Source organism: Geotrypetes seraphini, chromosome 6 (genome assembly GCF_902459505.1).
Source record: "Geotrypetes seraphini chromosome 6, aGeoSer1.1, whole genome shotgun sequence".
Lineage (NCBI taxonomy): Eukaryota > Metazoa > Chordata > Amphibia > Gymnophiona > Dermophiidae > Geotrypetes > Geotrypetes seraphini.
This window is the reverse complement of record NC_047089.1, coordinates 39,390,186-39,407,641: the sequence shown is the minus strand read 5'-3', so window position 1 is coordinate 39,407,641 and position 17,456 is coordinate 39,390,186. Positions and strand designations below refer to the sequence as shown.

Below are 17,456 nucleotides of genomic sequence, written 5' to 3'. Positions count from 1 at the left end.
CATTCTATTAATGACATACTTCACTTCCAAAAAGGCAGATCTCTTTGAAGATGTTGAAAACAAAGCAGACAACAAATCTCTAAGGAAAGCACCGAGTATGTACTTCATAAATTTAATACTAGTAGCTAAGATACAACCCAGAGGACAAATCATTGGTTTCATCCTATCCAAAGCAGATGATACTAACTAATCACTTATGGGAAAGAAACTATTCCAATGAGTGGGACCAACAGTAATATCCTCCCAAATATTATCAAATTCTACAATAGAAAAAAGGCATCACCTAATGAGGAATCAAATTTCCTAACAAAATAACTTGCATAATGATCTTCAGAAAACTCTGGAGGATAATGGATACTTTGAAGAAGTATAACCAATTTCTGAATAAAAGAGTGGTAAAGAGTGGAATTGAGGTTTAGACTGGGAGACATCTGTTGAAGTGCTGTATCTGCTGGGACAGAAGGAAATGGGTAAGGGTTGATCTGATTGTGCTGGTTCAGAACTTGGATGGTCTTTTCCCAGAGAAATGAATGCAAGCTCTGGCATACTTGAACAGAGAGGGCTTGATGTGACATTAGTCCAGGAGACTCGCTCAAGTGCTTATGAACATCAAAAACTAAAAAGGATGGGTAGGCGAAATGGGATGCTCCACATATAATAATAGGTAAAGGGGAGAGGCTATCTTAATTCATAACAGCGTATTCTTTGAATTACATAAAGCTATTAAAAGATGAGGAGTGGGGGGAAGAGATTTGTGATTATGACGGGGAAGCTCCAATGACAGTGTTGTTTTGTAGTGTTTATGTCCCTAATGTGTCTATGGTCACTCTTTTGTTGCTGGCAGCCAGGTTAATTGAATTTAATGACTACAAAAAATTAAGAGGAGAGTCTTTTTCAAATGAAGGAATACTCCAGGAGAGGGCATAGGATGAAGAGGTGATAAGCTCAGGAGTAATGCAAGAAAATACTTTTTTACAGAAAGAGTGGTAGATATGTGGACTAGTCTCCCGGTGGAGGCAGTGGAGATGAAGACTGTTTCAGAATTCAAGATAGCATGGGACAGACATGTGGGATTTCTTAGGGAGATTAGATGGGCCATTTGGCCTTTATGTGCCATCATTCTGTAGTTCACAATGACAAGGTTCAAGCCTCTTATAGCCAGGATTAGTAAAAAAAAATCTTGTGCACAAAAATTAGGAAGAGTCAGCATACCCTCTAGTGAGCACGAAATATGTATTTTAATACCAAACGCATTAGTATACTAAAGATGTACATTCATTTGAAATGTTGACACTTCCAATGTCATTTTTAGTTCAAAATGACAGGAAAAACCTAAAAACTTAGGGCTCTTTTTATCAAGCCGCGCTAGCGGGGTTAGCACGTGTGACTTTTAAGCACGCGCTAACCCCCACCTGGCCAAAAAACTACCGCCTGCTCAAGGCGCTATTACGCACGTTAAACCGCTAGCACGGCTTGATAAAAGGAGCCCTTAATATTTTAACCTATCACACTAAACTCCCTACTTAAAGCACCCTCACCTACTATCCCCCGTTCAATTTCTCCCCAAACTATGGCAGAGTTCTTCTACAATAAGATCCAGAATATTCACATTGAGCTTTCAACCAGGCTGCCTTTCCCCATCTCCTTCTGCTAACTTCCCCTCAACACCTGACACCCTCTCCTCCTCCAATCTGGGGTTTTAAAGGCCGGCCTACCTTTCTAGCACCTACCTTTCATGAGAACTGCATCTACAGAGGGGCCTAATAGCACCTAAGGCCTCTTTTGACGTTAACCATGCCTTCAGGGGTCATAGGCACCATAAGGCGCCTCCTTACTCAGAACTGCACCATTTTTTAAACAGCATTTGATCGATGCAGTCAATTACTGTGCTGATCGAACCAATTAAAACAATTAAGTTAGGTGGTGATAGGGTGCCTACTGCCGCCTAACTTACAGTGTCATTATTGAAATCAGGTCTGGAGTGTTTTAGAATCAATATCAGTATTAAATTTTAATGTTTAAACAGGTCAAGGTGGTTTTACAAAATTAGTAGTATGTGCAAGCTTGAAAACTTTTGGTGGTCCTCAGAGCTTTTCTCATGTTCACACTGTGGCCCTTTACACGAAAAAGGTTGGAGACCACTGCTTTATTGCATGCTAAAAGTAAGGTTTCACAATTATCACAGAAGAGATCTGAAAATCCCACTTACCTACAGGTTCTATTAATGAGATTCTCCATGCATTTCCTTAAATTCAATTTAAAAACCAACCAAACAAAAAAAAAGTACACTTCTCCCTCCGTATTTGCTGTGATAGGGAATTAACAGACCCCCCAAATACAGAAAACCCCCGAATAACTTTTTCATATGTTATTCACTGTTTTAATATGTTGAAACCGCGGTGGGAGACCTGGCCTGTTCCTGAAGGAGAGGCAACACGGTGAAGAAAGTGCTTGGAATCAGCGTTTTCTCTATGCAAGCTGATGTAATTTGGGGGGAGGAGCCAGCAAGCTAAAAACTGCGAATAATCAAAACCGCAATTGCTGAAACTGCGAATACGGAGGGAGAAGTGTAAGCATTTATTCTTCTGTTTATTAACAGTAGAATTCAGGCATATGTTTTATAAGAGTTCTGGTTAAAATCTGAAATAAAGCATAAATCTGTTGTAGCACATTTCAGTAGTGTCACCATATATACTGTATATGCACATAAACAAACATTTGGCAGTGGAAGAACACACTACATATATTCTACATACAATATTGCAACGAGTATGTTTCTCAAACACTACTGTACACCAATACTGAAATCAAAATTGGGAATTATGTGCAGTAGAAACTTCGTATAAGTCTTTAGGCTACATTACTGGTTCAAGAAGTTATTAAATATGATCTCTTAAATAAAAAAAAAATTCAGGGTTATCTAAAACTAATGGCTTACAAATCATAGAATCCCATAAGTTTTACATAAATCTAAAATTGTCCTACCTTATTCTATTATATGAAGCATAAAAACATTGTAGATTTTAGTTTTAAAAAGTTTGTTTTTTAAAGAAATTAAGTAAAAATTCAGAGAAAGAATCCAAATTTAGGAAAAAAAATTTACAGGATATAAACTAAATTTTTCAATTTAAATAATCAATAATGCATTATGGTTGCATATTAGTCCTTTTTGATACATAGAAATAAAAGATCAACAATTAAGCTGCAAAAGCAATGGACTGAAATGGCAGAGAGTACTTGAAAGCCAAAAAGGTCATCATCCACAAGTTTCTTGTTAATCTTTATTTCTAAGTTCAAAACAGAATTTTCATTTAGGAAAGTACTGATTAACATCATTGGCTAGATTTAAATGGAAGATTCAAAAAGTACTTTCCCCATGCTGTAATGCAAAGAAAAGAAAATAATTTGCTTCAGTCATAGAAAAAACTCAAATGTTTAACCTAGTGTTTTGCAGGCTGGTTCTGGGTTATCCAAAATCAGTCTGGTTTTAAAGATATCCACAAAATATACACGAGAGGAATTATGTTATTTTGTGGATATCCTGAAAACCAAACTAGCTAAGTGGTGGCAGGGAACGGATACTCCAGGACAAGCTTAAAAATACAGATTTAACCTACATACAGTAGAAAACACATTCTGCAAAACATTCTGATGATAGGGTTAAGCACATACAAATAAAAGAAATCCTTTGTTAAATCTGCAATTTATATATAACGATGTATTTCAGTTCTGTGTTGCAGAACACATACAGTATTGTATTACATGTATTCAGTACAAGTTCTTTTGAAGCAAGTTCAACATAAATCAGTAATATAGACAGCTGATTTACGGATGTGAGAAAGACAGAGGATGCTGTACAAATTATTTAGATTTACAGATTTTTATTTAAGAATACAAGCAACTATAAAACTTTTTAATTGTAGGCTTCCTACAAAAAACTAAAAGGGCAATTCTCTAAAGGGTGCCTATTTTAGGCACGTAGGGCCTGATTCTATAAACAGTGCCTAGGAATGTGGTGTTTACTGCATGTCAATCTTAAATGAAGTGTTGCTTAGAGAATCATGCAAAGTGGCACCTAAAGTGGACTTAGGCACTGGTAGGCATCTGAGCCTTAGGCACGCCCTATTTATGCCAGGGTTTTCTTGGCCTAAATACTGGCGCTGTCCAAAACAGCACCTACATGCCAAAACACACCAACAATCAACCCCTTAGCCACACCCACTACCTGAAAGTTGTAGATGCCTACCATCCAATTAATTTATGCCAATTATGAAGCACTAATTGCTTATCAGCACCGCTTAAGGTTTTTAAATAAGCTAGGCACCTAACTTTAGGTATCTTTTATAGAATCTGTCAGCAATTGCACATACTAATTTATAGAATAGGCACACACATGGTATTTATACACGTGCTAGGTACCTGCCTTCTCCCTACCTGCACCTCCCACCTACCTGCACCCGACTTCCTAAGCCAAGCCGATTGACTTGTTTATAACCTCTCTATCTCCTTCTTGCCTGCTCCCGACTCGCTAAGTTATATTGATTGATTGACTTATTTGTAAATTTCGCTGTAGATGTACAGTCTCTTGTCATATAAACCGCTCTGAACTATTCTGGTACTGCGGTATACAAAAATAAAGTTATTATTATTATTATTCTATAAAATTGGTGTACTAGTCAGATGGGCTCTACCAGAGGATAGAGCATTGGCACGTCATGGGTTTTCTGCTTAGAAATACTGCACTTTGCAGAATAGCATCAGATGGATGGCCAGGCACACCAGCTTAGGCCTGCCACTGACCTGGAGCAAATTCTTGCACTTAAGTTTTGGCATGCCAAAGCGGGTTTATGCAAGCCTTGATGCAGTTATAGAATTGGCACTTAGCGTGCCACTTTATACAACTGTCACCGAAGACTAGTTGGAAAGACCTAACAAACATATTTTGTGCACATCTGCTACTGTGTATGCTTACATTATTAATTCTCTTTTCAGAAGCAATGTTTTTTTTCATGGCTTAAAGCATTAAAAAAATAAGAAAGAAAATGAAATAAATGATCTACTACAAAGTAATAACAAATGAAATATTTATTGCTTCTTAGTTCTAAACATGGACCAATGTTCTTTTATTGTTCCAGTTTTCTGCTTTTAATATTCACAGTAATACAGACATAGCAATTTCAGCATAACAATAGACTGCTAGGACTACTGTGAACCAGTAACATTTTTATTAGATCTGGCAAGGAGTCTCGGACACCTTCATGCCTCCTGCTGGCATTTGATCCAATTCTAGACTATTGTCTCAGAATATTTGTTATGCCCGATTAAGGTTTTCACCCAAATATTTCTTCTCATAAACTAGATAGCTTTTTTTCAGTTTTTCTGTGTTTTAGAGTACTGAAAAGTATAAAAGCCGTGCTGTGGTATTACTGCCTGAAAACCAAGAATCACAACATATTAACTCCAGAAAGTTCAATCTGGCAAGACCCTTTCAGAGATTCCATCAAATGTAATAAAGCAGATCTCTTATAAATATTGCTTCAACATAAAGCAGAATAAAATATCATTAAAAATAGTGGCGAGACATGTGGTAGTAGAAGGACAAGTATCAACAGCAAGAAAAGTCACCACCACCAAGGCTATAATACAAAATTCATTACTTTTGCCAATCGTGTATAAAGGATGGGACGGAATACTTATTTATAATGGTAAAACTGGCAGGTATGTTACCTGACAAATATGACTTAGAGGTATGTTTACTGAAGTGCGTCAAGAAGTTAGCACAAGATTTAGCATGTGGTAACCACTAGTGTAGGCCACAGCCAATATGGCAAAAATCTTTTGCTAACCGCTTAGTGTGGGAAGGATGAAAATTAACATGCGTTGTCAAGTGGGCAGTTAGTGTGCCTTTACTGTACATTAATTTTGACTTTTAATCCACAAACTATGAACTCTTACCATACTTTAGTAAACATGCCTCATGGCCAGCAACCACTGCACTTAAACACAAATAAAAGAAACTCAGGTAACAATCTGAACATAGTTCTTTAAGATGTAACAGACATGAAATACATAATACTATGTATGCACCTATACAATACGTAGGCATATTACGCAGGTACATTATACTTGATATTTACATCTACATATCAATAATTCTTTAAAATATTGCATTAGTATCAATTTGCTTTAGAAATATTTCATACAAGTTTCATTAAATTAAAGTTATTTAAAAATATTACAATTAAATCTTAGAAAATATGATATTCTTCTTAAATAGCTGCAATAAACATATAAGGTATACATACAAAGTTATGGCATGCCTAAGGGAAGACTCTACTAGGTTACCTGGGTATTGCATTTACTCTGCACACTAACCTAGATTTGCAATAGTGTGCTATAACCATTTAGATGCTATTCTTGGCCAGGCTCCCCCTTCCCTGCCATTTTGTTTTCCTTTTTTTTTTGTGCATGCTATTTGATGATACTATGCACTACAATGTTTTAATTCATGATATTGGCAGTATGCACTAAGGGTTGGCAGCTGCCCTCTCCATAGGCAGTGGAATGGGGTGGGTCTTTGGGGCCATGGCCCCACCAATATTTCAGGCAATGTAGCATCAGTGGCTAGAAGTGGGGATACAGATTGATTTGTTTGGCCCCGACTCCCCTTTTTGATTAAGAATTAAAGTCCCAAGACTTGCTCCTACTTTCTCCCAAAGTTTGCTTCACCCTTCCTTTACCCTGAAACCTTACCCAATCCCCAGGGTCTGAGCTGGGTGGGAATCATAAACTACTGGGTATCATTCCCATACCATGAGAACTATATAGACTTGGTAGGGTTAAGGTGAAAGGGTGGTTCAAGAGGAGTGAGAAGTAAGAAGGGTAAATTTAAGGGGAGTTTGGGGATATTTTGCTGGAGGAGGAAAGCAGAAACTAAAATCAAGGGAAAAACTGTACTGTTAAGTTTTATATATACATTTTATAATAACACATATTCATGACAAACCCAGTGTCAGACATCTTAAATAAATACTAGTATGTTATGTCCCTCAACATACAATCTCTAGAATGAAAACATTAATTTGCAATCACACACTTGCTCTGTATTTGCCCATTATGAGCTTTCTCCTTCCTTTCCTTTTAAAAATATAAGACAAGAGGGGATCTATGGAAACCCTATGCAAGGCTAATTTAAGTAAAAACTTTTTCATTTTTGAAAAAGATTACAACTCTACTCCTTTTAGGAGGAAGTACAAAAGCCACAGGAAAGAAGTAGTCATTTGAAGACCATTGTTGCAAGACAATAAAAGTTTAAAGACTTGGAACTCCATGGGCCCTTCCTCTTGCCTTTTCTTAAAACTAAAAAGGAGACTTCTACAGAGGTGCCTTAAAGTGGATGGCAAAAGTCATTCTGGTCTGCAATGTATGTCCTTTGTACTATATCAAGCATCTTGCACTAGAATATCATTGCACATAATTAAAAGCTATCACATGATTCGTTTTTGTACATCTAAAAGCAAAAGCAATGGGGGGGAGGGGTTCAGTACAAAGTAGACAGACCATTTAACATAATAATGGGGCAGATATTCAGCAGAACATTATCCATTTCAAGGTAAGTGGATAATCTTTTACATTAATATTCATTCATATTATGCAATTAAACATTTGGTTCTAAAGATAACCAGATATAGTATCCAGTTAATTTTAAAACAGCCTCTTATGTGGCCCAAAAATCAAACACTTAACTAGACAGTGCTGATATTAGCACATTCTGGTCAACCTTTGGCATTCCTCAGAATGCCTCTCAGTCCTCCTCCACATAACTAGCTACTGGTTGAACATCAAAATGTTTGGCCAAAGTTTATTCAGCGGCCCCCAAAGTTTTAAAAGAGAAGCTTATGTGGCGAATTCCAGACCTTAACTGCATAATTCTTCTGAATATTAGCCCCAATACTTTCAGCTATCAGTTCACTTTAAAAGATACACAAATACAAATAAATAATAAAAGCTGCCACAGTTTTCTTTTAAATAATGTGACCACCTTTAATTGCTTTAACATGCTTTATAAAGATTCTAACGCTATTTTAAGCAGTAAAAATGTCTCCCGTGTATTCTCCTATCCTGAAAGACCTTCAGCAACTAATGGCAGAAGGTCAGTCCTAAAAGAAAAAAAATGCTCATTTTGAACAAATTCTAAAAGAAATAAAATCACTGCAACTTTAAAACAGCTGCACCTAAACTAGTTAGAAATTTAACTAAGTGAAGTACCTCTTAGCGAGCCAAGAAGAACCCCCACTATAAATGTCATGAGCACTATACCACTTTCTACATTAAAACATGTTCTACCAGTAACGACCAACTAAATCAAGATTTTCTTCACAAGTAGATGGATTGTTTTTCCAAACAACCTTACACTAGCTTAGTATGAATAGCAGTCCACCTTTTTTCTTGAGGGGACTGATGAATGCAAGCCACCCTTAAAATCCAGAATAAAAGTTGTATAAAAGAACATTTCTTGAATTAAAGTTTGCTGAACATGGTTCAGATTATTGGATATATCAAACACACATAACGCCTTTTCGAAGCATTTATGTATATCCAAATCCTACTTGTTGTAACACATAGTGTTGAACAAGTGGTGTAAATTTTATCCTACTGAAAAGGTGTTTGGACATCATTTTCAGGCAGCACTTTACCTTTATTTTATGTTTACTATGAATATTTTTATTTCGGGAACGTGAACATACCAATACTGTTAATGTCTTAGCAAAACTGATAAGAGGAATGCTACAAGGGAAAATGAAATTGCAAAACTGTTTACCTGCTTAAGTGTTGTAGGATGACAGCAATGCAATGAGCCACATATGGAACATGTAAATACATTCAGAGCTTTCTAGACATACACAAGGGCATCCTGAGCCACCCGTTTCAATGGTTAACTAAGTGAGCAGACAAATACGCACTTCTTTATCCAGAGAGTGATCATTGGACCTGTGAGATCTGGTCTTTTAGGATAAAGGCTTTAAAATGCTCAAATGAAAGGTGATAGCAAAAGACAGAAAGATGCTTGCGTGCATAAGGAGTGGCTCAACAGGAATAAGGAAATGATAGTGCCTCTGTACAAGTCTCTGATGCGACTCATTTAGAGTACTATGTACAATTCTGGAGACTGCATCTTCAAAAGGAAATAAACAGGGCTAAAAGGTAGCTACCAAAATGATCAGTGGCTTTTATCACAAAGCATATGGTGACAAAGATCTAAATATTCATACTTTGGAAGAAAGACAGGAGAGGGAAGATATGGCAGAGGCATTGAAATAACTCCATGATATAAATGTATAGGAGGAGGCAGTCCTCTGTCAACTGAAAAGAAGCTCTGGAGCCAGAGGGTCATGAGGCTGAAAAGGGGTAGACTCAGAAATATTTCATGAATGTATATACATAAATAAATAAATAAATAAAATTGTCTTATTTTTACACATAAGGTAGTAGATGTATGGAACAGCCTTCTCATGGAGCTCGTAAGGTTGGGGGATGGTATCGGATTTCAAGAAAGTATGACGAGAACAGAGAATCTCTGAAGGGAACTTAGCAGTGGCCACACTGTCACTTTCTATGTTTCTAAACTTCTTTAGGAAGATGAATGGCTGGTTGGTCTGCCTGAGCCAGGACATTTTTATTGGCCAGTCAATTTCCAAAACTACCCTCACATCTTAACAAGGGTGAGATGGAATGACTTTTCTTGCTGGAACAAATGGCTCTGGGAAGATAGTTCCTCTAAGTCATCCCCAGCCCAGGATGGGTTATGTAATATAGTGGGAGAATTTGCAAAAAGACACACACAGCACTCGAGGAAAGTTACAATTAATAGTGAGAAAATCAACTTGCAACCAACTTAGAGAAAATCTTTTTCAAAGCATAATTATACTTTGGAATGCATTGCAAGAGGATGCTATTCCCTTGACTTTATTTCCTATGGTAGTTACATTATTTGTGGCTGACTTTTTAGAAGAGCTGTGTATCTTGTGATTGAGGGTAAGAAGGGTTTAAAAAGGATTTCTGCTTCAGTAGTTTAATTAAATATTTATTATTCATATACCACTTAAAAGTTATGTATATATGCATGAAGTAAAAGCAGATAATATACCGTAGCTGGGTTACAAAAAGGAGGGAAAGTTCAAAACCCATTATTAAAAGTAGACAGGGAAATCCACCGTTTCTCTCCAGTGGTAAGCAGCATGGAATCTGCTAGGTACCTGTATCCTGGACTGGGCACTGTTGGAAACAGGATACAAGATTTTTGATGTGACCTACTTTGGGAATTCTTATGTTCAACAACTTAGAGAAACTTGCTTTCATAGGCTACAAGGAGCCATTGGTGTACGAAAGATCAAAGATTCAATACCCACAAGTAAATCTGGCATACACCCCCCCAAAAAAAACAAAAAAAAAAAAACCTGCTCATTATTTACTCTGGACCCAGTCAACTCAATATTATTGAACTTATTGGCTTTGCCTGAAAAATAAAATTTTATTTTTGTCAGTCTGAATGATTAGATTTTGCCAGTCATTGACTGTTCTTTTATGTAGCTGTTTATGTTAAATGTTATTTAAAAAACACCTTATTTTCTTCAACAATCTTTTCGTGTTGAGGCACAACAGGGAATAAATATACTTTGATTCACATTGGTAGCAAGCTAGAATGCAGCTTGTCCCTGTGAAATGCAGAGTAGTGTGAAATTTATTTCTTATTCCAACAGCACGTATAATCTTGATAGTACATGATGTTAGGTTATTTCTATCAATTTTGGAATTCCCTTTCATTTTGCTTTTTTTTTAATTTATTGTAAACCACTTGGGTCTGTTTTCAGTTGAAGTGGTATATTACATTTTAATAAACATATACAAACAAATGGTAAATTTAACTTTTGCTTTTCCTGTAACTTGTAATCCACCCTGCACAGGCCTTAAAACCTGAAAATGTGTACTAAAAACTTTGAATTAAACACTGCTTTGGGTGGTTACGTGGGGTTCATGGCTCCTTTCTTTGTGCTGATGAGTCCTGGAGCCTTAGATTTTGGAAGTGCCACTTGTGACAAAAAAGGCTGCTTTTTATCAGCATAAGCCAACTGCATCTCATACTCCTCTCCTTTGGCAATGAGGGCATGAGATTCCTTTTCCTGTAGGATGAGCGTGGAAGCTTTCTTATCATTCTCAAGAATGTGCAAGTAATTTACTAATGACCTAAGATTGAGTTATGCATAAGAACCCAGCATTTTTAAACAAACACTTCCCCGTGAAGTCCAGAGACTTAAGCCTTCTGAAATACAAGAAGACATCTTAGGAGTTTTGAAAGTGGGTTCAATTAGTATAATTATCATGAGCTAGCAGGACCCTGTTGAAATCTGCAAGCATTTTGATACATTATGGTTCTCTTGCATCTTCTGGTCTCCCTTGAAGGAGAGTGAACAGATATTACCACCAACTCTTGAAGTGGATCCATGTACTTCAGAAGCCTTGGGGCCCTAGGATTTTCAGAGTCCTTTAAAGAGACTACTTAGGCATCCTCTGCACAAAGGTGGGAAAGAAAACATCCTCAGTTGGGAAGATGGCTTTTTTATGTTTATCATGTTCGAAAGCTACTCTTCACAGATGAGCTGCTCGATTAGAGACTCATCAAGAATTCAGTTCTTAAAATTTAGGAACAGGTTGCCCAAAGTGGAAATGACCCAGATTTAATTTTTTTTAAAAATCTAACAACTGTTGGTTTTACTAAGATAACATATGCTAAAATAATAAGTTTTAAGAGCCTTAAAAAAAAAAAGTATACATGAACTGAGCGAGCTCAAATGAAGAGGAATGTCATTCCATACTTTAGCAGCCTAAGAGAGAATGCGCTCCAGAAGCTGAAATGATATAATCTAGTCCCAAGTTAATTACAGCACTTGGCCTGATAATTTACAAGGCACATCTTCTGCAAGAACTTTTAAGTTCTCCTAAAATTCTCTGGTTTGGTTTTTGGCTATGGTTAGGAAAACCAAATCTAAATTATAAGAAATCGTGACCAAAAAACAAAACCAGGTCAAGAAAATATTTGACAGGGCTACTATCATTTAATGTTACCTGGTGAGAAAGCAAAGGGCAAAAAAGAAAAAAAAAATGCAGAAAATATGAAAACCCCTAATTAGGGTGCTACTTGAAGCAAGAGAGGTTAGTTAAAGCAACAACATTCACCGGAAGAAAAAAAATACTTGCGGCAACAATTTCCTGTGAAGTGGTCCAAGAGAATCCTCTTTCAGTAGGCGTAGAGCAGGGATAGGGAACTCCAGTATTCGAGAGCCATATTCCAGTCGGGTTTTCAGGATTTCCCCAATGAATATGCATTGAAAACAGTGCATGCAAATAGATCTCATGCATATTCATTGGGGAAATCCTGAAAACCTGACTGGAATACGGCTCTCGAGGACCGGAGTTCCCTACCCCTGGGGAACAGCACCCATGGATTCAGCAGTATGGAAAAATAAACAAAGATTCCTACAAAGCTCTGGAACAAGGCCCATGTATGTGGCTCCATTGCCTGTGCTTGTCATTAGAGAATGCTAATTCTTGTGGTTTAGGAAAATAAATTATGGATATTATGATGCCATATAGACTTCTAAAGGAAATTCTACCCTATTCTGCATCTGACAACCATACTTTTCCTTATATATTTGTTTTAAATAAGGGGATAAAATGTTGCCCAAAAGTCTAGTCACAGTTACCTCACTTTCAGCTAGATCTACAAAATAAAATCATGTTAATCAAAAGGATACAATTTGTATCAACAGCAAAAGTACTTTCTGGTTATTCAGGGTCTTGCTTTCAAACCGCAAAATGTATACAAAATCTCCAACCATTAAATAGTGATCTAGAGCAGTGGTTTTTTAACTTGATCCTCGGGGATCATCTGGCCGGTCAGGTTTTCAGGATATCCATAATGAATTGCATGAGATATATTTGCATGCAGTGGAGGAGGTACATGCTTGTGCATATTCATTGTGGAGATCCTGAAAACCCAGTTGGCCAGGTGGTCTGAGGATTGGGTTGAAAACCACAGGTCTAGAGAGTCTTCAGAAAACACTAATATGCAAAAAGGGACTTCAGTGAATATTAATGTTATAGATAATGAGCAGCTGCAAAGATCATATCCCACTGCTATCAGTGATGAACTGCAAAACCTATAGAAGACTTCTACAATATTTAAGAACAGCTAACAAAACCCATGGCAAGTACCAGAAATATCCCTTTCTGAAACGGATTTGACAGTTTTTAAACTGAAAAGTATTAATGGCAAGAATTAGGTCTAGTACAACAGTACTATCCCACCACCCCACAACACAAAAAGCCCTCAAGGAAAATCTACAGTATCTTACAGAAATGTTTAAATTAATACTTAAATCCCCACTTATTACTTTAGTGCATCATCAATTAAACGTTATATACTTTCAATAGACCAGTCTCAATAAAGGCTGGAGATACTTTAAAATGGTATGTTTAATAAAATTAAAAATTTTCATTGATATCTATGAAAATTCATCGTATCCAGCAACCTCTACACCATGCGACTAACAGCAGAATGGAATTTTAATCTTCAAAGTCCAATTCTACTAAAAGTATGGGAAAATTGGATGATTCTATATACCCCTCCCCAACATATTAAGACTCTTATCTTAACATACATAATTGATTTTTGTTACCTTAATATTGATTGCATCTGCTTTCAAGTCAACCATATTAAAACAAAACTATAGAAAAGTGCCATACGGTAACTAACTAAACCTGCTACCCATTTTACCAATGAGTAATTTCCATGACTATATAAAATAAAATAAAATAAAATCAGTGCCATATTAAACTTTGTCTTATATAAATAATGATTATATAGCACAAAGTAGTCCATGCAAGAATAAATAACTTAATTGCTGTGACATGTACAAATTAATCTTGACTTGAAAATATAGGTTTACTAATATACTCTTAACTTACTACAAATTAGTTAGGCCCTTGCAGCTGGATAAGAGGACCTAAGGCAAATAAGCAGGTTGAGTAAGCAAGAATACAAAAGTGCTATATGTAAACCAAAGTTTCAAGGATCAAAATAAGTAAGCAAGTCAGATACCTTCAATGAAGCTTGAATGGAACCAGTAAGAAAAGTTTTGCAAGAATCTGAGGAGAATATTTTTTCAAATTAGAATGCAAAAATAACCGATACTTTTAAGCATGGGATTAAGTATTCATGATACAGTTCTCACATAAATGGATTACTATAAACCTCCTTGCTGAGAAGAAGATCACAAATGCTACTGTAGCAAACTGCCCTCAGCATTTGAGCTGAACACCAGAAAAATAATGAACACCACACAGATGCATCATCTCTCAATACCCTAGCTGTGATTTTTCCACCAAAATGGCTGCAGCAAGTTGCTGAGCATCCATCATATGAGGATTCTTTTTCATAACAATCCTCACAAGATCAGCTGGGAAGATGTTGCAAAGATTTATGTAAACCTTTTCCCGGGCATCCTGATATCTCTGAGGTTCTTGTGATCCTCCATAAAAAGGTATCCTCCATATCTGATCTCGCTGCTCCGGTAAGCTTTGGAAGGCAAACTGCTCATAACATGGTTGTGAAGGGTTACTAGGCAAAGAATAAGTCTGGCGATAACCATATACATCAATACCATAATTGTGCCTTTCCCAACTTCCAATCCCATCTTGGCTTGAATAGGGTTTCCTATGTCTTAAAGGAGAGCTTTCACACAATCGAGAATCCGAGATGCTCTCTATCCTTGTGGATACTAGGGATCTCCCCATATGCATATTTTTGGAATGTGGTGAACCCTGAGAAACAGGATAATCATTGGGACAACTAGAGCAGGTACCAACAACAGGATGCGACAGATGAACAGCCATATAGGTATATGGAGGCTTATGATGCTTTGGTTCCTCATGGCCATAACTTTGCACTCTGGTTAAAGAATCATGGTAACTTGGCATGAAGGGTTGTGAATTAAGGCGACTGTGAGGCTGCACATGTTGACACTTCAAATTTTCTTCTAATTGTGGATCAGGAGAACTAACGTAGGACCGATCATTATAACCCACATATGAATCGCTGCTGCCACAGCTCATGCTTCCTTCGCTGCTACAGTCAGAGGCCACTGAACTAATCCTGTAATCTGTGTCTAAAGAAAAGCGTCTTTCAGGACTTCGTGGTCCAGAAATGCTAAGGTGTGAATATGAATTCATCACAGACAAATACCCTACATCCCTAGGTGAATCACATTTTGGGTACTGGTCATAAAGCATGCTTCCATGATTTTTGGTTCCCATCATTATTTGTGGATATTGTCCCTGTTGTCTTTGTTCTTGAGATGGAAAATGGACTGCGGAAGGAATGCCATTGCTTGAAGGTGCAGTACTTTGGGGTTTTGCAGTTGAAGGATTTGGTATGTTAATTAAAGAAGGTACAGACCTGGTTTCCAACTTGTTTTTGGTGGGAAGCTTCTCTTCCAAGTCTTGGTAGACTGGAGTCCTTATGCTAGGATCAGATTGCCTCTTTGGAGCAGTACGTTTTACATCAGAAGTGCTATCAATTTTGATACTTGAAGGAACACTATTACTTTTTACCAGTCCTCCTTCACTTGCTGCTTTGGCCACTGTGCTTCTAGACATAGCACGAAGTTCATCAGCTACAGATCGCTGAGGCTGATTACCCCTTTCTGGATGATAGTATTTGCACTTATGTCCGTAGGTACATTTCTTTCCTGTAAAACATAAGAAGAAAAAAGTGTAATTTTCACTTCAGTACAATGTGTGATTAGCCTTATTTTTTGGCCTAGCCCAACAGTTTCCTCTTGCTCCTTTGGGCATCTAGTCTGTCAGACTAGGGTTAGAATCTAATGTCATAATTCTTGGTTCTTAGCAATCATATTCCCCTACTTTTTACAGCCTTCCAAATGACTTAGATCAATCACCATAGTGAATATCTTCATCCTGGGGCCATGCACCAGTGCTCCTTACAGAGCTGTAAGAAGGAAAGATTGCTAATCTTCTTTCTTGCAAATTCTCACTTTATTCCTGGACAAGAGGGAAGTCAATCCCATCTCGCGAGATCTCTTGTAGAAAGCTTCATTTACATATTTTTGATCCTCCCCTCTTACCTCAGGACTGCCCTATGACTTCTAGTTGGTACAAAAGCAGACAGTCATACCTGTATAGGACACAGAAAGGGGAAGGGTATGGGGATACTCCCCGAGAAACAAGTCTAATCTGCTCATATCATAAAACTACATAATAATCATGAACATATACACAGGAATCCATACTTTAGCCGAGTACCAAAGCAGTGCTAAACGTCTAGGGAAGGACAGATGAGCCTGCCCTCAGAACTGAGGACCCAAAAACAGCATCCTCTTGAGCCACCACATCCACTCTGTAGAACTTCGTAAAAGTATGAAGAGTAGCCTAAGTAGCTGCCTACAGATTTCATCGGGCAAGACAGCCTGGGATTCCGCTCAGGAAGCCACTAAACCTCTTGTAGAATGCACTTCAATAGAGATAGGGGGCTGTTTCCTGCAGGCAATGCAGGAAGGTGAAATCGCCATTCAAATCCATCTGGCAATGGAAGCCTTGAAAGCTGGCTTGCCACAGCTTGAGTGGCTAGTCAACACAAAAAGATCAGAAAGGCTGGAATTATTAGTCTTCTCTGCACACAAGCTTCTACAAAAGTCTGTCCTGTTTCGCTCAACCCATAGGATGAAAGGAAAGGCAAACAAAGCTCTAGATTGATATTGAAGGCAGAAACTACCTTCGGAAAAAAGGAAGTTCTGAGTGCAGTCTCCCGCAGCCAGAGCTGCCCCCAAAGGGATCCTCTGCAGTATGAAAACTAAGCCACGCAAATTAGCGGAAAAAACCTGAATTTATAGAAAAAAATAAACACAAGTACAAAAGACAAGCTCCTACTCTCTCACTTATAGGAAGACAACTGAGGAATTGGAAGGCAGCTCAGATGTAAGAGAGGAGGAGCAAAAGTATACAAATGAAACTTCCTACAAGGGTTCTCTTGAGAAGGGATTAACTACCCAAAGGTTCAGGAAGAGAGTGGAGTTGTACAAGAAAGCACATTATTTTCCTGTATCCAAAGGTTGAGTAGAGTGACGTTAGTAACTTACGAGAGGCCGCTGAAAAGTTCTCAGCCCAACCAACAAAGTGATTTTCCACTTTTTCATTCTGTCAGAAAAATACAGAATGAAAAAAGTGGAAAATCACTGGACTTAGGCCAGGATTCTCAAAAACCCACTTTAAAAAGTGACGGTCTGCTAACATAGCCATTTTGAAAAAAAAAAAAAAAAAAGAGACATTCTCAAAAAAATTGGGAATGCAGATGAGGTTGGTGTACAGCAGCGAAGATTTGC

The 17,456-nt window shown here is 37.5% G+C and overlaps 1 protein-coding gene across 3 annotated transcripts in view; it reads right to left on the bottom strand.

The window, feature by feature from the left end:
- Positions 1–12,465: 12,465 nt before the first annotated feature.
- ZC3H12C (zinc finger CCCH-type containing 12C) overlaps positions 12,466–17,456 on the bottom strand; it is an 84,841-nt gene continuing 79,850 nt past the window's right edge. For all 3 annotated transcript variants that reach the window (XM_033950461.1, XM_033950460.1, XM_033950462.1), the window contains one exon: positions 12,466–15,806. In XM_033950461.1, the coding sequence (XP_033806352.1) occupies positions 14,416–15,806 (1,391 nt within the window). In that variant the 3' untranslated portion in view covers positions 12,466–14,415. The remainder of the gene's footprint in view (positions 15,807–17,456) is intronic.